Genomic DNA, 27,547 nt, shown 5'->3' with positions numbered 1-27,547 from the left:
TGGGAGCCTAGGCAGTTTGAATGCTCACCTGGATAGAGGTGGGCGGTCCTTGGGCTTCCCACAGGTCAGGGAACCCTGATTGCTCTTCGAGCAGATGGGGGGGGGGGGGGACTTGATCGGGGGAGGGGGAGGGAAATGGGAAGCGGTTGTGGGGACGAGGCAGAAATCCTTAATAAATAAATAAATTAAAAAAAATAAAGGATGTATATGACTGAGAATATCTGTAATGGAGAGAACAAGAGAGAACATGGAAGAACAAGGTAGAACAAGACAGAACAAGGAAGAATAAGGATTGAGAGAAGAATAAATAAACATGGATACTTGTAAAAAAAAAAAAAAAAGAATCCTGGTTTCCTCAGAAAAAGATGTGAACCTTCTGTCATAGGGATGTAAGATTCTTGCTGAGTTCTGGTGGATTGGGTAAAAATGTGTCTTACCCAAATAGTGTTCCATACCAGCTAGCCCACATTTTGTGCTGGTTTTTAAAAATCATTCACACAATTATTAGTATGTTGAACAAACAGGGATGAACACCAAATTTTACGCTGGACCCCAGAGAAAGCAATGGGGTAGAGTGGAAAGTGAGACCCCATACTTACTTACGAGCAGCAATAATAACAGGCAGGACCTACTGTGACGTTTGCCTTGTGCCTCTAGGGAGCATGCTCAAGCAGGGTGGATGCGTTCCCACTAAAGGGCTGGCTCCTGGAGAGATGATCTATGCATCTCTGCCATGGAATCACAGAGATGAGCAACATACAAACCATTGAGTATGGCTGTGCTCCAATAAAACTTTATCAACAGAAACAAGAAAGGGGCCGTATTTGTCCTGTGGGCTCAATTATACTGAGTAGCGAGTGGAGCCTTGTTTGATAGGCTGTTTGCTGGCTGTCAAGCTTTCTAGAAATCTGATTTCTTGGTTGTTATTTGGCTAGATGCCATCACATCAGACACTGATTTGTGAAGTCGCTAAGCTCCAGGGTAGGGTTGGACAACTCTGGTAACCGGCTTTCTTTCTAACATCTTTATCTTCTGTCATTGTATATTTGTATGTTCATATTTGGGGGTGTTTTTATGAACAGGCCAGAGGTCAAGTCTCCACCTTATCTTTTGAGACAGAGTCTCTCCTGAATATGGCACTCACCGATTAGACTAAGCTGACTGGACAGCAAGGATCCTTGTGTCTCCCCCTCCCTAGCTCTGGGATTACAGGCACACGCCATTCCTCATCTCTGACTCTTTTACCTGGATCCCCAAGGATCAAACCAAGGTCCTCATATTTATGTGGTGTGTACTAGCTGAGCCATTTCTCCAGCCTGGACATTCTTTCTTCTAATGATGCTATAGATTTTGAGCCATATTCTCCTCTAAACCTATTTTATCATCCTGCCGGGTCCCTCCCCTCTTTGGTGAGCAAATGAGTTTCGACTCATACTATATCTGTATGATCGACCTTTGAGAACCATGAGCTGGCCCTGTCAGGTAGCTGGGAGGTGGATGAGTGCTCAGGATGGGGACATCACACGCCCTCTGCTTGGTCAGAATAGGAGAGCTGTCCATGGATGCTGTCTTCAGAAGAGGGAGACGGGGGCAGAGGCAGCCATCTATAGAGGCTTCCAGAAGCAACAAAGCCAGGGAGGGTGCTTGTGGAGGCTTCCAGAGAGGGAGCAGGAAAGTAGAGGCAGTGCATGGAAGCTGCTGGAAGGGGCTGGCAGTTTCCTAGAGAAAACAGGAGAAGGAGCAGACATCCGAATCAGAGTAGAGAGCTTTGCATGGACACATGTGCTTAAGGCCGTGTGCTGCCTTCACACAGTGATTTGGTGACTATGGCAGGCAGAGCCAGACAGAGAGAGGGGACCCACCTGGGCCATCAGTCACCTGTCCCATCTCCAAGTCAGAAACCTGCAGAAAGGGGACCTGGCAGGAGGAAAAGGTCAGGGATGTGTGGGTCACACCTCAGTCATATTCCATTATCTCAACTGGCTTGCTTGGTGCCTTGATATCCTATATTGAAGTCAGCAGAATGGAAGACCAGAAATGAACCAGACATGCCTCCATAGCTGGCATTGTAGACACCAGCTATAAGACAGTGGTAGCATGGGGCAGGGGCTGTAAAAGGGAAGATCGGTCTTCCACAACACTGTCTGACTTAAGGGGAGAAGTAGGGACCCGTGGTCCTGTCCTGCTGGCTTCAGCCCTTGTAGCATGAAGCTTGATCTTTGTCGATGGAGGAGCAGGCTCCTTACGCTCAATGAAAACAGCTGAGTTGAGCGTCCTGTCTCTCAGTCAGTCTTCCTGCCTGTCCACCAGCCGACCACACCTCATCCTCTCTTCTGAGTAGCCACTCAAAGGTTGAGCTTCTCTTCCAATCTTCTTGGTCACGTGATGGATGGCCCTGAGTCCAGAGCCACTACCCTGATCCATGCAGCCCCTGGAGCAGCATTTATGTTCAGAAGCCATCTTATCATGTGAGGCCAGTGCTGGTGCTCCCCACAGAGTCAGGGAAGCACCTAGTCCTAGGTGGATGTGCCTGAGCCAAAAAGGAGGACAGACTTGGCAGCAAGGCAGAGGAGGATCAGAGTGTGCCTATGACCAAGGCAGAGAAGGATCCAGAGCGTGTCTACGACCAGCCTCTATCCAAGGAGGGTTTGCAAAGATGGGGCTGGAGGACAGAGCCGGGCAGAGAAAGAGCATTCAGTCACGTTGCTGGGACTTGGAGGATCAATTAACCTTTATACATCTGCTGCCCCTCACTCGGCCACAGAGGATCCGGGTGGTAAGGCACAGCAGTGACCCTCTCTGCAGAGCGCAGGTGGCAGGAATAGGGGCTAGGCTTCCAGAGCTACTGAGATTCATGGTGGCTGGGAGCACTTTCCTGTCCCGGCCTCGCAGGTGCTTTCCTGTCCCGGCCTCGCAGGTGGCCACATCTTCCCCTCCATTGGCCTAGTTCAGCTGCCTTGCTCCTTCGCAGAATCCCAGCTGCTCATTAGCCACGCTGACCTCTAGCTCTTTCTCTACCAGGTGTTTTTGGACAGCATCCCACCTTAAATTTCAATACTTCTTTTACAAATCGAGATGAGATACACAGAACACAAAGTTTGCTGTTTTAAAGAGGCCCATTCCCAAGGCAGAAGATTCAGAATGTTTTTCTCCTTCTCCCACTGAGTCTCAGCACATGAAACTTATCTCCAGGAGCTTCCCTCCCGCTTCCTAGCACCCCACCCCTGCTTGCCCCCTGCTCCACCCCTGCATCCCTTCCACCACCACCCCACCTCGGTCATTTCCTAAAGGAGACCCTTATGTTATGAGGGCTTGGGGACAGGCTTCTACCCAGCACAATGTTTCTGAAGTCTGCCACACAAAAGCTAGTGCCCCATGCCTCTTCATGGCAAAATAATGCTTCTTTTTCATCTGGGGATATGTGCCTCAATTTTACCTTTTGGCTGTGGTGCACAGAGCACTGTGAACTGGTGTGTACTGTGCAGATACACACAATTGTATGCAAGTGTGCACATGTGTGCAGATGCATACAGGTATACATAAGTGTATGCCACGTGTGTGTATATATACACACAGTTGTGTGTGGGTACATACATGTGTGCACACATGCATACAGTAATGTTCAGGTGAGTGCAGATGTGTACAGGTACTTACCTATGTGTTCAGGTGCATACAGATATATATGTGTGTGTGTGTGTGTGCCACTGTTTACATGTGTGAATATATACATGCATACATACATATAAAAATACACACAGGTATATGTGAGTACATACATGGCTGCACACGTGTATACAGTCATGTTCAGGTGAATTCAGGTGTGTGCAGGTGCATAAAGCTGTGTGAAGGTATTTGCATGTGTACAGGTTAATACAGGTATATAGATGCTACTGTGTACATGTGTATAGATACATACATACATATATAAGCACACACAAGTATGTACAGGTACACATGTGTGCACAAAAGCATATTGCCCAATTCAGATGAATACAGGTGCGTGGGGGTACTTTCCTGTATGTGCAGGTGCATACAGGTTTGTGCAGGGTGTACACATGTGCAGGCATATCCAGGTGTTTGCATTAGTGTACAGCACATACCTAGGCCCCATCCAGCTTCGCTGGGGAGACTAGAATGGAAGGGTGGGTCTCCTATGACTCCAGCTCTTTCTGCAGCGGTTTTCCTACTTTAGTTTGGACTACCCACATCTCAGGCTGCTTCCACTTGTCTCCAGGAAGTAGGCTGCTCCCTCTTGCTTGTCGGACCCTCCTTGTCCTCTGTCCCTTGTGTCATTTCTGCAGCTCACCAAGGTCGCCATGAATTCTCAGCCCCTCACAGCCTCCAAGGCTTGGCCCCCTGCCAACTTGGTTTCCTCTGTGAACTTACTGAGCACAAGACCTGCCCTGTTATTTAAGTCACTTACGCAGTATTAAATGCCAGAGTAGGACTGATCCTGGCTGAACTGGCTCTGGGAGCACCCTCTGTTTGTAGAGTATGATCCCCAGGGTCACACAGGAACTTCAGAAGTCAATGGAGTTCTTACAGGCGCCACGGCAGGAGCAGATAGCAGTGCCCCCTCTGGATTCTGTCTGGGACAGCCAGGGTGACATGAACAGGGTAGAGAAGCTGTGGTCGGGCTTTCCTAGGCAGGGCAGGCAACTAGGGTCAGGTTAGAGGTCACAGGCAGTAAGACTGTACAATTGCTAATGGAGTAAGCCATGGATGTGTGGTTCCCAGGAGAGGAGGATGCCGGTACAGCCAAGTGGGGCCTCACAGACCAACTTGGAAGGGACAAATATCTATAAAGAGTAGTGTTCCTCAGACCAGCTCTGCTCTGAGGTGCTTCTGTGGGGGGGGTAGGAGGTGTGTACACATAAGTGTGTATGTACATGTGTTCACCTATATGTGTATACATCTGAGTGTGTACCAGTGTTTGTGTGTGTTCGTTTGTGTATATGTGAGTGTGCATGCACTTGTGTTCACTGTGTGAGAAAACATCTGAGCGTACATGTCCCTGTGTTTGTGTATGTGTGCATGTGTTTACATACGTGTGTGTGTGTGTGTGTGTGTGTGTGTGTGTGTGTGTGTGTAGAAACCAGAGTAGACCTCGGGTATAATTTTTCAGGGTACTGTCCATTTTGTTTGGGGGAGGGTTGTTTTCCTGTTTTGGTTTGTTTTATTTTGGGGGGCAGCCATGAAGCTCATTGGTTCAGCTTGGCTGACTGGTTGGGGAGTTCCAAGAATCTGTCTGTCTCCATCTCCCAAGCTCCATAATTACAAGTGTGTGCCACCATGCCTGTCTTAAAAATATTATGTGTGTATGTATGTGTGTCTATGTGGATAGGTGAGTGCAGTTCCATTAGAGGCCAGAAGAGGGCATCAGATCCCCTGAGACTGGAGCTGCAGGTGGTCATGAGCTGATGTGGGTGCTAGGAGTTGCCTCAGGTCCCCTGAGAGAGCAGTACAGGCTCTTAAACTCTGGGCCATCTCGGCAGCCCTCATGCCTACTTCTAGGGATCAAATCTCGAGTCCCATGCTTGTGCAGCAGGCATTTACTGGCTGAGCCATCTTGCCAGCTCCCAGGGTACTTTGTCAGACATGACAGGGCCTGCATGCTCTGCTGTCAATCAGGAATTCTGTCTTCTCTATAAGGGCTTCCATATTCTGGGGCCAGTGGAGTCTCTGTAGTGCATGCATGCTTGGGGAGTGTAAAAAGTTAGGTGGTGCCCTGGGGCCAGATCTGGACCCTGGCAAGGGGGACTTTATCACTGCACACTCTGGAGTCTGGCTGAGTCTCGCTCTCTGAGCTTCTCTTACTTGTCAGGTGAGAAGAGGACAAGGCAATGGGATGGCCCTGCCCAACACTCAGAATCAGAGCCACAGGGGGCCCTCTTGAGGCCAAGTTCTTGACTGAGTTTTGAACTAGAACCTTCCCGGATGTAATGTCACTGAGAATAACAGAAGCCCAAAACTCCATGACAGGAGGGGTGTGTGTGCAGGAACCAGTAGCTCCCAGGCGTGTGATGCTTGGTGACTGTGCTCAGTCCATCATACCCAGGGAGCTGCGTACAGAATACCATGCAGCCCTGGTCACCGTGGTGAGCCCAGTACATCTCAGGATCCCTTCTCCACAGGTTGGCGCCATTGGGGATGAGGAAGAGTGGATCACCCTCTATGAGGAAGAGAATGAGCCTGATGCCCAGATGCTGGAGATTCCAAACCTCACACCCTACACACACTACAGGTGAGAACCACGGGAAGGGGTTGCTGCTGGGCATGTCAGTGGTATGAGAAACCAGATGTCATGGAAGATAGAATTCTCTAGGCAGAGGGCTGGGGAGATGGCTCAGCTGGTGAGTGCTTGCTTTACAAGTGTGAGGACCTGAGTTTGCTTGCGTTCCCAGGAGCCCATGAAACCTGCCTTGGGACTATGGTCCATGCCTATAATCCCTGCGCTGGGGCTTTCTAGCCAGCTAGCCAGCCCATCTAGCTGAAGTGGTTGGATCCAGGTTCAGTGAGAGACCCTGTCTCAGAAAAAAAAGGTGGAAAATAATGGACAAGGACATCCTATACCAACCTCTGGATTCTACATGTGCACCCATGTTGGTACATCAGAACATAAAGACACACACACACACACCACATACACAACACATGCATGAGGAATTCTATAAGTAGCAATAACAGTATATACATAAAAGCCTTAAGCAAGATACACAGTTTGAGTATTGTTCCAAGTGTATGGCCGGATGTTAGGCTGCCGGGGTCTTTCAGTCAAGCGCACTGCAGAAAGGGCTCCGCTATTGTAGTCAGGAGATAACCAGGAACCGCAGGCTGCGGACTCCTAACAAAGCCGATGTCCCAGGTGCCCCATTCTGCTTCTCCCTTCCATGACCCTGGAGTTGCTCTTCTCACTAATCAAGCGCTTAACATGGCATTTAACCTTTTGCTTCCAGATCCTGCCACTTACTCTGGCAGTAAATCCCCAGCCTTCACAAAGGGTAGGGTGTTCATGAGCTGTTAGCGATGCTATCGGTTCCCGGAACATCAGCACGAGAGATGAAATTTCCAGTTATCACCAGATGTTGAGTTTGATAATGTCATTGTTCTGCCGGGATGGATACATTCCTTGTAATAGGGGGAATGAGGGAGTAAGAATGAGTAATTCAAAGAATGAGAGGTGAAATTACGTCTTCATGAAGAGCATTTATTTGGTACAATACCGAAGTTAGAATTTTTTTAAGAGCCTAATGAGAGATGTTTTTGAGTCTATTCATTTGAACACTCATCCTAAGATTATAGCAGATGAGTCAAGATGCATATACTCAATCCATAAGAGAAAAACATGTAGCTTCGATGAGCCACGAGGATTCAAGACTTGATGTGTGGAATTCCACACGGCTGTGTAGTTATCGAAAGATCGGAAACTGTGAGAGGAAAGCAATACCCCTGTCTTAAATTTACATTAATTTAGGCGACCTCTGAAAGAAGCATTATGTGTCCTTACTTACGGTTTTTGTTATATGTGGATTCAGCTGGGATAATTATAGAGAAAGAAGACACAATCAGGTTTGGTGGTACAGGCCTGTCATAGCAGCTACTGAGGAGGCTGAGGCAGGAGTATTGCAATTTCAAGACATTCATGACCTACAGAATGGGTTTAGGTCAGGCCAGGCAATATATCAAGTCTCTATCTCAAAAGTTAAAATAGAGCTGGGGTGTAGCTCAACAGTAGAGCACCTGCCTAGAATCCCCCAGTAAGGGGCTGGGGTGTGACTCAGTGGTAGAGCCCCTGCCTAGAATCCCCCAGTGAGGGGCTGGGGTGTGGCTCAGTGATAAAGCCTGTTAAGTTGGGAGCTTAGGCCCCAGCCCCTTACATCTATTCTAGCCCCCTGACCCTGAGAGTTAGCACTCTTGACTCCAAATCCCAGCAGGCCAGGTCCTGACCCCCTCCCTGGAGTGGGAGGGGGTCAGGACCACTCCCAAGAGTATTTAAGTGAACTCTCAAAAGAGGAACACGTGGTCTTTTTCTTCCTCCCAGTGGTCGCATTCGTGCGACTTCCTGGTTCCCCCTTGGGGCCACCCAAGAGTGCAGAAACTCCCATGAAACCTGGATATTTCTTAATTTGGTTTGTTTTGATTTGGCTTGATTGGGATTTTGCATTGGTGAAGAGCTCGCATTAGGAAAATATTCCTAACAGAGCCCCTGCCTAGAATCCCCCAGTGAGGGGCTGGGGTGTGGCTCAGTGATAGAATGCCTGCCTAGAATCCCCCAGTGAGGGGCTGGGGTGTGGCTCAGTGGTAGAGCTCCTGCCTAGAATCCCCCAGTGAGGGGCTAGGGTGTGACTCAGTGGTAGAGCCCCTGCCTAGAATCCCCCAGTGAGGGGCTGGGGTGTGGCTCAGTGGTAGAGCACTTTGCTTAGCATACTCATGACCCTTACATTATAAGGAAGTAGAGATAATTCTGATTGACTGAAGGCCATACGTCCACTTTCCACTATCCTACGTGTCAGGATACACATGGGCTATGGCAATGCTCTTGGCCATCCTAAACACTGGACTTTCAAAACTGTGTTTGGTGGCAACATTGTGACATTGGGCTCTGTCAAATGACCTTAATCCCCTAAGGTTACCCTGAATTTGACTTAGCCAATGGCAACTGGCCATTTAAATTTCTACCCTTCAGCTCCATCAAATCTGCTTCACTTGGGAACTAAATCGTACTGAGTCACATGAGACCATTCTCTGGAGGCTATTAAGGAAATGGGCTTCTTGTTTTGGCTATTGCTGTCATAAAATACCCCAAGAAAAGCAGCTTAAGAAAGGAAGGGTTTGTTCCGACTCTGATTCAAGGGTGCAGGCCAAGGTAGTGGGGAGCTAATCCAGCAGGAGAGTGAGGCAGCGGCTCATGTGGCACCCAGCAGCAGGAAGTAGATCTCTTTGTCCACTTCCACAGTCCCAGTCCCAATCAGGGGTCAGTGCCACTCACAGGGGGCAGGTTTTCCCACCTTGGGTAATATAATCATGATAACCCTGCAGGCATGCCCAGAGGCCTGCCTTTCAGATGATTCTAGATCCTGTCAAATTGACAGTATACGCCACCACCCATCACAGAAGCCACAGATGGCATCTGCATTCTTCACCAACACAGGTAGGTGTCTGTGAGTGCTGGCCTCTGTGATACGGGAAGACATGGATGTGAGGAGCACCCAGGAAGGTCATATTCCGTTCTGTGGCCTTTTGCTTGGGAATAACTCTGGTTCACGGTTCTACCCGCAGGTTTCGAATGAGGCAAGTGAACATCGTGGGTCCCAGCCCCTTCAGCCAGTCGTCCCGGGTCATCCAGACCCTGCAGGCCCCACCCGACGTGGCTCCAACTAGCATCTCCGTCCGAACAGCCAGTGAGACCAGCCTGCGTCTGCGCTGGGTGGTGAGTTGGAGGCTGTGGGGTGGGAGCCACTGGCTGCGCCTTCCTGACTTGTCTGGGAAAATTGGTTTAGCAGTACCACATTCGGGCTGTTTACTTCATCAAAGTCAATCCGATTGTTAAACTGCAAAGTATTCCATTGCACAACTAGTGTACGATCACAGAGTGGCCCCGATTTCTTATTAATTGGTGGCATTGCTTGTTCTCTTCTCGGAACTTGGGGTGCTCTTTCAGGAAAGAGCATGGAGAATACTAAGTGTAGGATCTCTAAGTCCTTAAGCTTGGTCAACAGAACCAATACTCGATATTCATAAGAGAGCCAGTCCAATGTTTAATCAGAACATTTTTTTCCTCAAAATTAAACCAAACTATGCCAAGGGAAATTACTTCTGGTGAAAGTCACTAAAAGAATTTTGTTGAATTAACAGAAGAAAAGTTTCAAGGAAGGTAACCAGAAAGCTGCAGGGATGAGGCCAGGGGAATGTGTCTCAGTAGGTCAGGTGCCTGTTACACAAGCGTGAGGACATGAATTCAGACCCCCAGTACCTACATAAACAGCCAGACATTAGGGCGCCCACCTGTTATCCTCGCACTTAGGAGTGGAGACAGGAGAATTCCCTAGAACTTGCTGGTCAGCTAGCCCTACTGAGTCAAAAAGTAAAATACAGTGAATAACGGTAGAGGAAGACACGTGAGCTCAACCTCTGGCTGCTACAAGCACGTGATATGGGCATGTACACATGCATACAACCCACATGTCTGTGCATGCACACACTCTAGAGAGTTCTAGGGAAATTCACCTAAGAAAATGCTTTCCGTGGAGTTGGCTCCATAGGATGGGTTTATTCTTGAAGACATTCAAAGGTGACAGTTAAGAGGTGTCCACTCATGCCAGCCTGTCATTCATTGCCAGCCCCTGCCCGATTCCCAGTACAATGGGAACCCCGAGTCTGTGGGCTACAGGGTGAAGTACTGGCGTTCAGACCAACCATCCTCTGTGCTGGCCCAAGTTGTCAACGACCGGCTGGAGAGGGAGCTGACCATCGAGGAGCTGGAGGAGTGGACAGAGTACGAACTGCGGATGCAGGCTTTCAACGCCATTGGGGCTGGCCCCTGGAGTGAGCTGGTGCGGGGTCGCACACGGGAGTCAGGTGAGAGGGAGGTAATGCAGCTACAGAGACAAGGTCGTCTCTTGTCTCGGGAGAGATGAGTTTGGTGGCCTGCATTTGCACATCCCTGGGTAACAGTCTCTATGTCTCACCTGTGTCTGAGTTGGCACATCCCTAACCCGGGCCTAGACAGGGTTTGTCCCTCTGTCTTAGTATTTTTGTTTTTTCCCTCCTGCTGTGATAAAACATGCTGACAAATGCAACTTAAAGGAATAAGGTGTTACATTTGTTTCACAGTTTGCTGTATGGCGACAGGAACATGAAGTGACTGGTCACATTGTAGCCACAGTCAGGAAGCAGAGAGCAGTCATGAATGCTGGTGTTCAGCACACTTTCTGCTTTACATACTGTCCAAGCCCCCAACCAGGGAATGATGCTGCCTCCTGAGTGGTCCTTCCCATCTTAACCCAATCAAGTCAACCCAGTCCCTCATAGTCATGGCTGGAGACCAACCACTAGAGACAGTCCTTCCTAGGTGTGCCCAGGAATACAACCTGGCTCTTAACTCCTAGAACTGTCGAGTTGGCAGTCTATATTAGCCATCGCCTACTCACGGCCATGTCTTTGAATTTTAACAGGACAGGTGTTAGACTTATTTTATGATTTTTTTCAAGTTAATGATAATGTTCATTACCAATAACTAAAAGCAAGAAGTGGAAATTTCCCTATACAACATCTTTAATACACTAGGCATCCGGCCCTGCTCTTTATGAATGAATATAGACAGGATGTGCAAGGGGCTGGCTGAGGTGAGAAGTGAACCCCTAAAAGGCTCAGCGCAGTGGCGGTTGATGTCTCATTCTTTTGGACCTGAGATGGGGCTCCTGTTTGTTGGTGGCTATTCATTCAAGGATCCAGGCTCTGGTACACCATAGGATCAATCACAATTAGAATTACAGGTACGCACCCGCCATGCACAGTTTATACACAGAGATGAGACCCAGAGCAAGCACTCTTTGGGCAGAGCCACATCCCAGTCCTAAGGAACACTGATTGCACAGTGTGTGTATGGGAACACAGCAGTCCCCAGTGAGTGTCCCTGAAGAGCCACCGCGTGGTGACCAGGATTTAAAGAGGGGCTTGACGAGACCAGTCAGGGCTCTCCTCCAATTGTAGCTTTTACTAGATCAGCAAGAAAAGATGCAGGCACATGTGGCTGTAACCACGTGGACACTTTCAAACTCTTCCGTCTTCCTCAGCTGAGTGTGTGTGATAAGGAAGGGTCCTGGAGACAGTTTTAAACCCAGCAATAGGCAGACCAATAAAATATTTATTTGAAGAAACAAAACTTTCAATAGAAAACGAGAAAGCTATAGATAAATAGTAGTTTTTGAAGTTTTAAATTTATCCACGGACACAAAAGAAAAACAGGGAAATCGCCCATAGCAGCAAGAACTGTGCTGGAGTAGCTGCTGTGGCTCCTCCCTGGTAATTTGTTCATACGTGTGCATGTCTGTGTGCATAGGTGCAGGTACACATGTGCATGTCTGTGTGCATAGGTGCAGGTGCATGTGCATGTCTGTGTGCATAGGTGCAGGTACACATGTGCATGTCTGTGTGCATAGGTGCAGGTGCATGTGCATGTCTGTGTGCATAGGTGCAGGTACACATGTGCATGTCTGTGTGCATAGGTGCAGGTACACATGTGCATGTCTGTGTGCATAGGTGCAGGTGCATGTGCATGTCTGTGTGCATAGGTGCAGGTACACATGTACATGTCTGTGTGCATAGGTGCAGGTACACATGTGCATGTCTGTGTGCATAGGTGCAGGCACACATGTGCATGTCTGTGTGCATACGTGCAGGTACACATGTGCATGCACGTGGTGGAGGCCAGAGGTCAGCCTCCTCAGAGACAAGGTCTCTCATTGACACAGAGCTCACTGGTTACGCTGGACTAGCTAGCAACTGGACACTGAGGATCTTTCTGTCACAGCATCCCAAGAAATGGGATTAAAAGTCACCACACCTGGCATTTTCCCCCTTTCCCCCTTATGTGTATAGGTGTTTTGTCTGCTTGCATATCTTGTGTGCCTGATACCTGCCGAGTCCAGAAAAGGGCATCAGATCCCCTGAGACTGTAGCTATAGGCAGTTGGAAACTGCTAGTTGGTGCTAAGAATTGAACCTGAGCCCTCTGGAAGAGCAGCCAGTGATCTTACCCCCGAGCCATCTTTCCAGTCCATTGGTTTTTTTGTTTGTTTGTTTAAAAATATTTTTATTTATTATGTATACAGCGTTCTGTCTTCATATATGCCTACTCACCAGAAAGAGCACCAGATCTCATTACAGATGGTTGTGAGCCACCATGTGGTTGCTGGGAATTGAACTCAGGACCTCAGGAAGAGCAGTCAGTGCCCTTAACCTCTGAGCCATCTCTCCAGCCCCCAGTCCACTGTTTTAAAAACAAAACCATGAGTACTGAGACTCAAACTCAGGTCCTTGGTGGAAGACAAGCACTTTATTGACTGAAATCATCTCCTCAGTTCTTCACTAATCTCTTGAGGACCTGGCCATTGACGCCTAAACAGGGACACGAGGGTCAGCCTGGAATCCATGGATGTTGGGGGTGGGTAATCAAAGTCCTGTGGAGACAGCACTGTTCTACATGGGCCCAAATGTGCCTGCCACAGAGATCCAGCTGTGCCCAGGCTGTATAAGACTCATACGACCCTATGGCCTGTGCCCGTGCCAGGCGTGGTCTGGATGCTTCTAGAAGAGAAATTAATGTACAAGTCTGATTGCAGAACCCCAAAGCACAACAACAACAAAAAAGTAGACCAATCAGGCTTCATCAACATTAATGCACCAGGACTTTAAATAGGAATAGAGGAAATATCATATGGAAATGCAAAACAACCTCAGCAGAAAGAAAATACCCCCAAGTGCTATGTCTGACAAAAGGTTCTGATATAAATATCGAAGACCTCTTACTTAACAATGAAAAGGCAAATGATCCTATTAAGAATGGAGCAAACGCCTGCACAGACAGTCCTCCAGAGATGGAGACAAATGGCTACTAGGCACATGGGAAGGGGCGCAGCATCATTAACAGGAGGGAAATGCAAATCCAAGTCATAAAGGAGATGTCACTTCTTACCCCTAAGAAAGTCGAAATAAAAAACACAGCGTAGCGAATGTTTGGGAGGGTGGAGAGGAATCAGAGCTTTATACATTGGGCAGCAATTGGCATTCTGCAAATTCTTAAATGCAAAATAGCCAATCTAGCCAATCCTCACAGGCATGGACACAGGCTAATCTAATCAAGACAGTCCTTCACAAGTGTGCCCCGGTGTCTCATGGGTGATTCGAGATGCTGTCAAGTTGACAACTGATATTAGCTGTCCCAGCACCCAAGAACATGTTGACTAGAACGTGTCCATGAGTGTTCACGGCAAAAAGTAGTAAGAACCCACGTGTCCATCAGCTGACGAAGGAATAAAGGAAAAGCTGAACTATGTCCATACGAAGGGGGAAGTCGAGAATAAAAGGAATGGGACTCCTAGGCTTGCACTGATGAAAGTGTGCCTTGAAAAAAGAATTCAGTGAAGGAGGTCAGATGCAAAAGGCCACATGTACATGGTGTCATGACCTGAAATGCCCAGTGCAAACAAATTTATAGAGCAGGGGATAGAGCAACTGCGTTAGCCTAAAGGAGGTGTGGGAGTGGGAAGTGACTAGTGGTAGGTGTGGGCTTCCACCTTGATGACAGCTCTGTGTGTGATGAAATCAGTAGAAACAGGCAGATCCTGTGCCGTGTGAATTTTAGCCCACACCCGGAGACTGCTGGGTGGGTGCCACTGCAGTGTTGATGGCCCTGGGGGACTCTGCCAGCCTCCTGCCGTGGGAGCCTTCTCCCTTGGGCAGTTGTAGCAGTTTTAGACTCTTTATTTTATTCATTTCTCCCCCCCCCCACCCCGCTTTTTTTGAGACAGATTCTCACATAGCCCAAGCTAGCTTTGAACTCTCTGCATAGCTGAGGATGACCTTGAACTCCTGATCTTCTTGTCTCTCTTCCTGGTGCTGGGATTACAGGTGGATTAACACCACACCCAGTTTCTGCAGTGCTGGAGGTCAGACCTTAGGCTTTCATCCAGGCTTGGTTAAGCTCTCTGAACTCAGCTATAGCCCCAGTCCCTGTTATGTGGGTTTGACTCACTAACATCTGTGGCTCCACTAATTCCTATCACTTACCCTCCTGGTAGAGAGAGCCATCCTGATGGGCAGTGCTCATTATTCTCATTTGGCACAGAGTCACAGGGGCTGATTTCAGGAGCTGGCCCTGTGGCGTGGGGAGTGTGCATTGGAGTGAGCTGGAGAGGAACTCAAAGCCACTGACCTCTGTCTAAACAGTCAGAGGTTAAGAGCATTGCCTGCTCTTCCAAAGGTCCTGAGTTCAATTCCCAGCAACCACATGGTGGTTCACAACCATCCGTAGTGAGGTCTGGTGCCCTCTCCTGGCCTGCAGGCATACACACAGACAGAATATTGTGTGCATAATAAATAAATAAATATAAAAAAATAAAATAAATAATAAAAAAAATAAACAGTCTCAGTCAATCAAAACAATCCTCCCTGGAACTTAAAAATGTCACCAGGGCCAGCAAGATGGCTCATCAGATAAAGGCACTTGCTGCCAAGCCTGACAACCTGAGTTCGATCCCTAGGACCCGCAGAATAAAGGGACTGATTGCTACAGGCTGTCTGTCCTCTGACCGTCACATACATGCTATGGCATGTGAAGTCCTACCCACAAATATGTTTGCATGTGTGCACACATACACACACATTAAAAAATAATCTTAATAAAGAATAATCTTATAATCCGCAGAAATGCCCCAAAGGGTCTGGTTAGCAACAAAACCAAACAATTTGAACCACTTTTTGAACAGTTTTAAATGCAGTTTAATAATAGTTTGAAGTGTGGTCTTGGGTTCTGGGACATCCTGTGACATATTATAAAGATAAACGAGAACTAAGAACTCAAGAGAGGCACCACGAGGAGCAGTGGTGAGCAGCATGGAGATGTCCCCGAAGAGAAAAACAGATGGAGAAAGAGAAAACAGGCATGCTGGACGATTTGGGCTTTGACGGAAGGGGAATTTCTAAGAATATATCAGAACTTAAGATAAATTGGAAAAGAAGTGAATTGTACCTCAGAACAGATAATGGGTACAATTCTTCACATCTTAAAAAAAAACATGGTAGACTTTGTCTCGGGAGAATTTGAATTAGCTGAAATTTCAGTCTACCAATATGTCATTTCCTGTTCCTAACAGCCCTACCCAGCAGGCTCTCTCCGGGTAGGAAACAGCAAGGTTCAAAGCTCAGCGCTAAGTCACCAACCGGGCTGCCCTGACTCTGCAGATACAGCCAGGCCTCCTGTGAGTGAATGCTAACATTACCACATCTGAGAAAATCAACAGTGATTTGAGGGTCTGTTGTGAGAAGTGGGCGCTTAGAGCTGCCAAGATTAGCTTTACAGGAAAACAGGTAGGGGTCTAAGAGGTGGACCAATTGGGTTGCTATGACAATGGCCTCTCTCTCTTTACAGACAAGGACAGTTTTCAGAACACAGAACAAATGTAGCAGGCATACATGTTGGGGATTTGCAATCTTATTTTAAATCAAGTCAGGAAATGGAGTCTGATAAATGGCAGGCTTCCGTGCTTGTAACAATAGCAACTCCTTTGTCCTTAGTGGGTCAAGGTACTGTCATCACTTTTTTCAAAACTAAAGTAAAGTAAGCTTCTATGTAGGCCATTTTCCAGACAAAGCCATAGTAGCATTTGAGGTCCCCAGGGAGCCCCTACAGGTGGAGCACAGCAAGATGTGGCTGCAAGGTTTCTGGCATAGACAAGTCCCATACTTCTGAGAACCGAGTCAAGTCATCGGTGATTGTCACATTAATGCCTTTTAAGGAAACAGCAACAAACATTGCTCATCCCAAACCACGCATCACCCACAAACCAAAGTGATAATTCTACCTAAGTTCAGCTTGTGGAGGCCATGAGTTTATCGGGCTCCCTTAGAGCATGGGTTGAGGGAGCACACATCCAACTTTCTTTTTCAGGGGCATGATCAAAGACACATTTGAGGGTGTCCTGGCTCGTGATCAGAGGTTGAGTGGTTACGAGAGGGTTCTTCATGTATCTAGGAGGGAAGCTTCAAGATGCCACCTCTGTGGGGCTGGACAGGAAGCTCGTGTTTCTCAGGGTGAATAGCCAGAAACTTGTGCCATGATTTCCCTTACAGGAAGATTCCCTGAGGTAGAGAAAGAGGCAAAAGTAGACGCCACCCCATACCCAGTGTCATCCCAGCAGCTTGCCCTGTTAGCCTATGACTTGAATGGGACCCTCCTTTCCCCTGTCCCCCTTCTCTTTCTATAGGCCCTGCTGGCTATAGCATTGACCTAATCCCGCTCAACAATTGTCTAAGGCCTTTATGGGTAATGGTAGTTTGAATGTTTTCATTAGAGGTTGGGGAGGCCGCTCATTTGGTAAAACGTTGACTGTGGAAATATGGTACCCAAGTTCAAACTCCAGAACCCAGGTAGAAAAGCCAGACACAGTGGTGTGCGCCTAGCTCTAAGGAGATGAAGATATGAGGCTCCCGGGGCCTCACTGGCCAGTCCACATACTAAATCAGCAAGGCCCAGGTAAAAGGGACAGACCTTATCTCAAAAAAACCAAGGTGGACACTACCCTGAGAAGTGCTCTCCAAAGTTGAACTCTGGCTTACACAAACACACACATGTATAAGTACAAACACACTTGTGCACATGTGAACACATAAACAAACATGATTTAAGGAAACATCTCAATTGGCAGCTTGAGTAACAAGCGTGTTCCCTCACAGTTCAGGAATCCTGAGCCTGGGTCCAGGAGTCCATGCGCCTGTACTCTACGGGAGGCTCTGTTCTGGGTCCTTGGCAGCCTCTGATGCCTCCATGGCTCATGCCAAAGGTCTTTACATGGCTGTAGTATCTCCAAAGGTTTCTTGCCTCGTGGGCAGAGTGGCCCACCCCACACAGCACTGCAAAGACAGGTGCCCAAGCTCTGTCATAAATCAAAGATGTGACGACCTGGAAATATGCTCCCCTTCTTCAGCAGGGAAGCCCCAGGACAGGGTGTGACCTTGAGGCCCACGTCCAAGGGAGCCTTCTCCTCTGTCCAGATACCCTTTTAAGCAGTGCATCATCTGACCACTATAGAACTATCCCTGCTCCATCCTCTCCTGTGTGGGCGGCTTTGACATGGAAACCGGTCCAGAAGCAAATTCCTGAAGCGGTGGTGATTTATATGATAGTGTCCAACATCTCGACATTAGGATATATTGCCGTCTACAAATGTGTTGGACTACATTCATAGCTATTGCGGGACACATGTGGCCCATAGGTCTCAGAGTAGATGGACTGTAGAGGGAAAAACTTGTCTGTGAAGTTCATTGCTCCTCATATTCACATCGTGTTGGATTCCTGAACGCTCATCAAGACAGTCAGTGCCAATAAAGAAAATCAAATGAGGCAAGATTGCCCGAAGGTAGGAGAACTGCATTCCATACACAAGGGTCAAAAACCACGACTGCCTCTTGAACAATCCTGTAACAAAACAGTCCTTTAAATGAAATGGAATGGGAAGAGAGATAGGAAGATTGTTTGAGGCCAGCCTGGATTCTGAGTTGCAGGCCAAACTGACATATAGCAAGTTCCATCTCAAAAACAGATAATAAAGCCAGGATGATGGCTCAGTCAATAAAGTAGCTGAGTTAGGACCTGAGTTAGAGCAGCAAACCCTTGTTAAAAGCTAGATGTTGGGAGCTGGAGAGATGACTCAGAGGTTAAGAGCACTGGCTGCTCTTCCAGAGGTCCTGAGTTCAGTTTCCAGCAACCACATGGTAGCTCACAACCATTTGTAATGAGATCTGGTGCCCTCTTCTGGCCTGCAAGGATACATGGAGTCAGAACACTATATACATAATAAATCAATCTTTAAAAATAAAAGCTATATGTAGTAGTCCACAGTGCAATCCCAGAGTTGGGGAGGTGGAGACAGAACGATCGTCTGGGCTTATGACTCAGTGGCCCCTTAGCCTAGATTAATATGTGAGCCCCCAGGCCATTGACAGGACTTGTTTCAAAAAATGAAGTGGATTATGAATAAGGAACAAAAAACCAAGGTTGACTTCTGGTCTCTGCATGTACATGTGTGCTCGTGTGCGTGCGTGCGCACACACCCTATAATAACTATAATAAAATATTACCTTCTTCAGCCTTAGATTTCCAGATGCAGGACTGCAGCCCAGTAGTAGAGCGCTTGCTGAGCATGCGTGAGGCCCCCAGTTCCATCCCCAGCACTGAAAACAGGACAAACAAGCAGATCCGCCCTGGTTCTCTGTTTATCTGCAGAAAGGCACAAATAACACCTGCTTCTGATAACAAGGGGTTATGCTCAGGAACCTGAGACACATTATGAGACAGGGCTCCCCTCGTGTCCCCCACCCATACACAGCAAACATCATCCCCAGGGTCTGGTCCTCTGTCCATCACCCCCCATCCACCTCCTCTGTCCAACCCTCACGGGCCTTCATATTGGGCAGTCTCAGTGAGCTAGCATCCGTCCGATATTGAGGAATTCCTATTCGAAGCAAAAGCCTGCAGCTCTTTAAGTTATTACCCGAAACAGACGGAGAGCATTTTCTTGCTGGCCGGGCTCAGGTAGAATTGAGTTCTAAATACCCAGGATTTACGGAATTTGTTGCTCATATTAAAGAGATTTACATGTGTGCTATGCACCTGCAGGCTTATATGATTGACAGAATGCTCAGAACCACTGCTGTTTCAAGGACAGCATGATGGGGTATGTGTGTGTCTCTGTGTGTGTGTGTGTGTGTGTGTGTGTGTGTGTGTGTGTGTGTGTGTAAATGCCCCTCCATTCATAGAGGGCTGGAGAAGGCTGGTGCCAATCATGTGACATGTTCTTTTGCAGTCCCTTCAGCCGCTCCTGAAAATGTGTCTGCTGAGGCTGTGAGCTCCACCCAGATCCTACTGACATGGGCTTCAGTCCCTGAGCAGGACCAGAATGGGCTCATCCTGGGCTACAAGGTACACGTTTATGGTGACTCTGTTCTACCTTTGGGACTGCTGGGAAGGTGTCATGGGTCTGACCTTGCCAGTTCCTGATGTCATCAGCTGTCTTATCTGGGAGAGATGAACCAGAAGTGCTTTCCAGGCATCAGGCAGGAAGCAAATGCAAGTGGGACCCTGACCAGCAAGCCAGGCCCTGGCTCTGCCTGCTCTGGCTAAGACGCCCTGCACCCTTGACTATGAATGAATGCAGCATCTTCTGTCACCTACTGTCAAGTGAAAATGACCGCAGTGGTCACTTCCCAGAGTTACTAGGAGAGATTAAGGGCTTCTGGGAAATGATCTCATGGGATGTTTTACTCTTTTGGCTTTTTGAAGGACCCACCACTCAGCTCTCAAATAAATCATACCCAGAGGCTTATTCTTAGTTATGAATGCCTGGCCTTAGCTTGGCTTGTTTCTTGCCAGCTTTTCTTATTTTACATTAACCCGCCTACCTTTTTTGCTCTGGACTTTTATCTTTCTCTATCTCTGTATACCTTTCTTTACTTCTTTCTCCATGGCCTGCTGTGTAGCTGAGTGACTGGCCCCCGTTGTTCTCCTCCCCTCATTCTGTTGTTGCTCTTCTTCTCTCCTCCCAGATTTCTCCTTCTGTTTCTACCCTCTGCCTGCAGCCCCGCCTGTTCTTGCTCCTGTCTCACTATTGGCTGTCCAGCTCTTTATTAGGACCATCAGGTGTTTTAGACAGGTAAAGAATCACAGCTTCACAGAGTCAAACAAATGCAGTGTAAACAAAAGTCACACAGCTGAAAATGACTTTCCCCAACAGTCTCTGCTTCTTCAGAGTGCTGATTTGTCATGGATCTAGGCAGGGCTGTCCTCTGCTACAGCTGGACTTACCCTAACTTCTCCCAGTGCCGTCTTCTAAGCTGCTACTCAGACTCTTCAAAACTGCCTATTTCTTTCTCCTCTCTCAGAGGTGACCAGTACAATTCTCTGTCTCTGTCTCTAGTTCCAGTCTCCCAAGCAGCACAATGGGCTTCTCTGGATATGGTCACTAGTGTGATGCTGCTCTCATGGGATGAGTGGTTGTACTGGAATGGTGGAACACCTGACTAGAATCCCCCAGTGAGGGGCTGGGGTGTGGCTCAGTGGTAGAGCCCCTGCCTAGAATCCCCCAGTGAGGGGCTGGAGTGTGGCTCAGTGGTAGAGCACATGCCTAGAATCCCCCAGTGAGGGGCTGGGGTGTGGCTCAGTGGTAGAGCCCCTGCCTAGAATCTCCCAGTGAGGGGCTGGGGTGTTGCTTAGTGGTAGAGCCCCTGCCTAGAATTCCCCAGTGAGGGGCTGGAGTGTGGCTCAGTGGTAGAGCCCCTGCCTAGAATTCCCCAGTGAGGGGCTGGGGTGTGGCTCAGTGGTAGAGCCCCTGCCTAGAATCTCCCAGTGAGGGGCTGGGGTGTGGCTTGATGACCACTTGCTTGTCTAGCTTTTATGAGTCTGTGGATTCAATCACTAGTACAATAACAACAGAATGCCTTCCATATATCTTCAATGGATTTTAGGCATTCTCCTCTCATCTTTCAGTAACTGTTTTTGTTTTTTATGGCTTTTCTCTGCTTTAGGGGCTGGTGGGGAATACCTATTTATTATCAGACAGGCTCTTACACTATAATTCGGGCTGACCTGAAATACACTATGTAGCAACTGACCTTGAACTCATAGCAGCGTTCCTGCCTGGCCTTGCGAAGTGCTGAATGAGATGCTTACCCACCAGGCCAGGTTATCTTTGTGTCGTTAAATCCCAACTGCTTGCCTCTGGCCTGCTCATCTGCATTCCCTCTCCATAAGTATTCTAATGGCTCTCTTCAGGAGCGTAGCAATCCAGAGTGTATAAGGAAGCCCAACACTGGCAAGTCTCCTGCTGCACAGCAGTCCCGTTGGGTGCGTTCAGTGGGCAAAGCTCTTTGCTGCACCTCCTGGTTCCCACGAGGAAATGTTTCCTTGCTCATTCCAAATGACTGCTCGGTGGCTCTCTCTTAAGACCTATAGATCACTTGTCTTGGAAAACAGTTCTGGGAAGGGGGGTGGGATGCAGGAAGTCCTTCTGTATCTGTATTGACATTGGTTAATAAAGAATCTGCTTTCAGCCAATGGCTTAACAGAATATAGCCAGGCCAGAAAAGATAGAGAGAGAGAGTAGGCAGAGTCAGTGAGACACCATCCATGTAGCTGCCAAAGAAGACAGATGCCCCGGAACCTTGCCAATAAACCATGAGCCTCGTGGTAATACACAGAATAATAGAAATTGGTTAATTTAAGATGTAAGAGGTAGGTAGAAATATGGTTAAGCTACTGGCCAAACAGTATTGTAATTAATATCGTTTCTGTGTGATTATTTCAGGTCTGGGCAGCTGGGAAACAAACAAACAAACGGCCTCTGCCTGGGGGGCAGGGGGGCAATGTGAGCTTAGAGGGAGGACAGAGGAGAGAAGGAGGAGGCCCTGAAGGAGCACATCTCTGTTCATCCCTATGACCTAGGGGCAAGCCTAGGAATCTCACAGAGTCCCGAGCTCTATTTATAGGAAGCAAGAAGCCTATGCCCAAGACCAAGCCCATGCTTCAGTAGAGCATTTGGCATAGCTATAGTTGAGAGCCTCAGATCTTGCCAAACTGTGTCCAGGCAGCCAAATCTCCAAGCTGTAGGCAGAGCTGTGTGACTCTGGCCACTCTTCTAAAGTCTAGTTGCCTCATGGCCGCCTTCCCCCTTGATGCCAGTGAATAGAAATGAGATCCAAATCTCCCTCGATGCAGCTGCCCTTGTGGAGAAACCACGGTTGGGTGGTCCTCGTCGGTTAGTTCTGAGCTGGTACCCTGTGCACAGGAAGTCCCCTTCTGAGCACACACTTAGCTGTAACCATCTGCATGTGTGTGTTGATGCTTCAGATTCTGTACCGTGCCAAAGACCTGGATCCAGAGCCCAGAAGCCACGTGGTGCGAGGGAACCACACGCAGTCGGCCCTGCTGGCTGGCCTGCGCAAGTTCGTGGTGTATGAGCTGCAGGTGCTGGCCTTCACCCGGATCGGGAACGGGGTCCCTAGCTCGCCCCTCATCCTGGAGCGCACCAAAGATGACAGTGAGTACAAAGCTGGCCCTGCTGCCTTCTGCCTTAGTTTTCCAGTCCAAACCATTTGGACTGCAGTTGTTTTTAATGTGAATTTTCAACCACTTTCTTTCTTTTTTTTTTTTTTCCAGTTGAGGGAAACAAAGCAAAATTGTTTTCCAGTCACTTGGCATTTACGTGGCCAATTTGAGCCCGGAGAGGGTTTACAACCTGATTATGGATTGTGCGGAATCTCAAGCCTGATTATGCTATAGGCAAGGGCTAGTGAGCATGGGCGAGGTTATAAAACATGAGCCCATCCAGTTAGGAGCAGCTCTACAGATGTAGATAAAACTCTGCACTGGACCTGTGTCCATTCTCATAGGGTTAACGGGTCTCACCATTTGCATTCAGATCGCTCATTGCATGTTTCTGCACAGAGAACAGCATGTTTGACAGCACCCAGGGGTCCCCAGGCTCTGGTGCTTCCAGGTTTGCGTAACAAGCACATCTTGTTGGCTTTGTTTTTATGGAAGTCTAAATCATCGGTAAATATGTTTTTCCACTTTGCAGATGTCGAACACTTAAAGGTTAGCTCCTTCACACGTTCGTTATTAAACAGGCCATAATGAATATGTCAGGGGGAAAATACGATCTGCAAAAACACCCACCTCGGGATGGCAAGTGTCTGACAGGATAGAAACAACAACAGGGTTGCTTAAGCATCTTCTTGGAATGGATAACGAGCTACAACTCTATCTGCTCCATTAAAAGAACCCCGTCTCCCTTCTTCACACAGCGTGTGGATCTGGCCTTGGCTCTGTATTACCTCTCTCATTGCTATGACCAAATACCTGAGAAGTAGGTTTTATGGGAGCGGGGGGGGGGGGCGGTTGATTGGGGCTCACAGTTTGAGAGTACACAGTCCGTCACAGAAGGCATGGTGGCTGGGACAGGAGGCAGCTGGTCATACGGCAATCACAGTCAGGAAGCAGAGAGAGATGGACGCTGGTGCTCTCCTTTTTATTCAGTGTGTGTGACACCAACCCATGGAATGGTGTCAGTCATACTTAGGATGAGCCTTCCTGCCTCTGTTAACCTAATCCAGAAGATCTCTCACAGACGTGCCCAGAGGTCTGTGTCATAGTTGAATCTAGATCCTGTCACGCTGATAGTCACAATCATCATGGCTTCCATGGGATTATCCTTCAGCTTTCCCCAAGGCAGCGAGTGGGCTAGGGGGGCAGGGGAAATCAGTACTGAGCCACGTTAGCTGCACACTGCATGGGTCGTCCATGTGTGCACACTTCAGCTTAGTCCTATTGGAAGCAAGTAGAGATGTTTTCAAAACGGTCCCTCAATGTCCACTGCCATTCTTTCTAAAGGACACATGTAGTCAGGCAATGATTGCTTTCTTTTATTGCTGTATTATTTATGTAAACATGTCTTCTCTGTCCATTTTGACACAATCTGTTGAGCCTCAGGGACGGCTCAGAAGGTCATTGCTATGTCACACTGGTATTATGAATTAGTCCTGACGTTCGAGCCTGTGGCCTCCTTTGGGCATTTATTTCACCCATGTGTCGGTATCATTACACATATCCAAACTCACGCGCCCGGAATGGACATTCCCCGCATTCCGCTTCGGTTGCTCTTAGCCGTGGCGTGGCAATCAATCCATGATATGTCCGACGAGAAGCTCTCGCACTGGCCACACACTGCCTTGCCTATCCATTTAAGCAAATATATTTTCTGAGGGCTAAGACCCTATTATTCAATCGTTCCACAAGACATAACTGCACTTTAAACTGCCGGTGTGCTGAACCACACAGAAGAAGTATTATACGCATCTGTGAGTATCACCTCTTATGTGTCTAAGACAGGGCAGGTGAGATGAGGCAGACATAGGCCAGGAAGCCTTGATTGTCAGCGTGCTTCACAGTTATTGGTGGTTGTGGGGTGGGGGCGAAAGGGATACCTTATATTGGCCCTATTGTGGCTATAGCCAAATACCTAACAAAAGCAGCTTCAGGGAGGATGGTTTACCCTGCTCACAGCTCCAGGGCATACAGACCAGCATGGTGGGGAAGGCATGGCAGCAGGAGCATGAAGCAGCTGGTCACATGACATCCACAGTCAGGAAGCAGAGAGAGATATCAGCTCACCTTCTTCTTTTTATTCAGCCCAGGACCCCAGCCAGTGGGATGGGAATCACCCATACTCAGAATGGGTCTTCTCACCTCAGTTAACCCAATCGGGAAACCCTACAGACATGGAGCGGTGTATCTCCCAGGTGACTGTAGATCCCATCAAGTTGACAGTACAAACCATCATAGTTGCCCGCTCTACAGTGTCAAAGCCAGTGAAGGTGTCTGGTTAGTAGAATGCTTACTTCAAAGTCATAGGTGGCCCGCTGCTAGCGTTGCCCTATGAATATATACCAATGTATACCCTTATGCAAGTATACTTTCTAAGCATGGTTTTCTAAACCAGATGGTCAGGATTCAAGATAAAGTGTGTTTTTCAGAATCATTAGGGACTCACATGGCATCATTGAGGATCCAGAAACCCTTTATTTAAAACATGGCCTGGGACGATGACGCAATGGGCAAAGCACCTGCTGAATAAGCATGAGGACGTGAGTTCAATTCCCTAAAACCCACATAAAAAGTCAGATATAAAATAAAGAATAAGGGACTGGAGAGATGACTCAGCAGCTAAGAGTGCTTGCTGTTCTCCTGGTGTTCAATTCCCAGTACCCACATGGGGCAGCACAGCTCACGACTGCCTGTACTTCCAGCTCCAGGAGACCTGACACCTCCTTCCGGCCTCCCCAGACAGACAGCTGCACACGCAGCAGACATCACAGACACATACACATAAATAAAGAAATTGTTTTTAGAAGGGTGAATCAATTTTTTAAACATGGATTAAAAAGTGACAAGGTGGGACCGCCACAAGGAGAAGCACGCTGTCATCAGAGCACGGGCTGACCTCAGAACTCTCTCTGTGTTTTCCTTCAGCCCCAGGTCCCCCCGTGCGGCTGGTGTTCCCTGAAGTGAGGCTTACTGCGGTGCGGATTGTGTGGCAGCCCCCGGAGGAGCCCAACGGTGTGATTCTGGGTAAGAAACCTTGGGGTGTGGGTGGGAGTAGGGGGCAGGGAGAGTCGCTCTCTCCTGTTCCTATTAGACAATGGTGGTGGACACAGATCACAGCAGCAGCAGCTCCTGGACGCAGAGCATCACGGGACTCTTTTGTTCCTGTGCAGGGCAATGAGACTTTCTTGTGGAATGAAATTTACATTTTGTTAATCCAGAATTCCCTCCATTTGTTTGCCATCTGTGGCAAGGTCCGCGGCGAGCCCATTCGTAATCGACCCCCTTCCGCTCCAGGCGGTGCCACCGGGTGTTGGGGAAATGGCAGGCTAGTTTTTCATAAACGGAGTTGACCAGGCTCCAGAAAGCACCTGTCTCCCACTGTGAGGCCTGCACTGACCCATTCGAGAGGCCCCAGGGATGACATGTGAACCTCAGGTCCGAAAAGATTGGTGAAAAGCCAGCAAACCGTGCTTTAAAACATCATCAATACCTTTATCTATTTCTCCTCTTGCTCTGTCATATTAAAGACTCCATGTTCATTACTACTGCCTAGTGGGAAGCTGAGCAAGGCCCACTCACTCTCAGGCCTCCCACACTGCCTATGAGTGACACCATCCCAAGGCACTGACTGTCCTGCAAGCCAGTCCTTCTAGATGGAGGTGGGGGTGAGTGAAATGCTGAGTCTGGAGCAGGAGTGACTTCCACAGCCCTGGGAGCAGGGAAGGGACATCTGGTGGCTTCTGGGCCAGGTGGGCACCATGTGCAAGGGCTCTGCTGTGTGCTGTAGAATGTGACATGAGGAAAACCAGGCATTTCAGGGGATGGGTCCCAGAATCCAGTGTGGAGTATGGCTACAGACCCAGGTCACCAGTGACATCCACCTGCTCCCCACTCACAGGAGACTCCGAGATAATGGGGAGTTTCCCACGAAATTATTTGTCTGAAATGATGAACATGTGAGGTTTCAGATGCTTGCAGCCACAATCATGGTGGCTGTAGAAGCCCCTGTGGGAATGGGTTCTGATGAAACAGGTAACAAGCCACACAGGAGCCAGCATCATGGGCTTGGGGCAGAGCAGATGGCCAGTGCAGAGGCAAACCATGCTTTGAGGAGGAGCCTGTCCCCACCATGACAGCAGCAGCAGATCATTGTGATAAAGACAGAGCTGGATACAGGATTCCCTAGGAGCTGTCCCCAGAGGCTCACAGCAAAACAGGCAACATTTTAAGCAATGCAGAATACTAGAATTCCAGTCAGTCACCTGGAGTCCCAAAGCTCGATGGAATTGCTTTCTATGAAGAAGTAGGTTCCTTGAACCCAACCCTACCCTAAACCTCCGGCTCTCATTGCCCATCTTACTGACCCTCCCTGCTCCAGCCCCAGGCACTGCCAACTCCCTTGTCCTCTCTCTGCATATATCGTTGATCTAGGATGGCATGCTCTTACACATATGACCTGGTACACAGATGGGTGCCACAGCTGCTCTGGATGGCATGCTCTTACACATATGACCTGGTTCACAGATGGGGGCTACAGCTGCTCTGGACGGCACACTCTTACACATATGACCTGGTTCACAGATGGGGGCTACAGATGCTCTGGACGGCACGCTCTTACACATATGACCTGGTACACAGATGGGGGTTACAGCTTTGCACTACTAACCAGTGC

General features: G+C 48.4%; 1 protein-coding gene across 1 annotated transcript in view; it reads left to right on the top strand.

Moving 5' to 3' along the window:
• The window catches only part of LOC121446547 (protein sidekick-1), a 958,674-nt gene that overhangs the window by 828,170 nt on the left and 102,957 nt on the right, over positions 1 to 27,547 (top strand). The window contains exons 23-28 of the mRNA XM_041649217.1: positions 6,135 to 6,244; positions 9,280 to 9,430; positions 10,341 to 10,578; positions 19,583 to 19,698; positions 22,621 to 22,810; positions 25,801 to 25,899. Coding sequence (XP_041505151.1) covers positions 6,135 to 6,244; positions 9,280 to 9,430; positions 10,341 to 10,578; positions 19,583 to 19,698; positions 22,621 to 22,810; positions 25,801 to 25,899 — 904 coding nt within the window. The remainder of the gene's footprint in view (positions 1 to 6,134; positions 6,245 to 9,279; positions 9,431 to 10,340; positions 10,579 to 19,582; positions 19,699 to 22,620; positions 22,811 to 25,800; positions 25,900 to 27,547) is intronic.

This window comes from Microtus oregoni, unplaced genomic scaffold (genome assembly GCF_018167655.1).
Source record: "Microtus oregoni isolate MIOR12 unplaced genomic scaffold, Mior012 000003F_ref0000135, whole genome shotgun sequence".
Lineage (NCBI taxonomy): Eukaryota > Metazoa > Chordata > Mammalia > Rodentia > Cricetidae > Microtus > Microtus oregoni.
The sequence above is the reverse complement of the archived record's forward strand: the minus strand, read 5'-3'. Positions and strand labels throughout refer to the sequence as shown.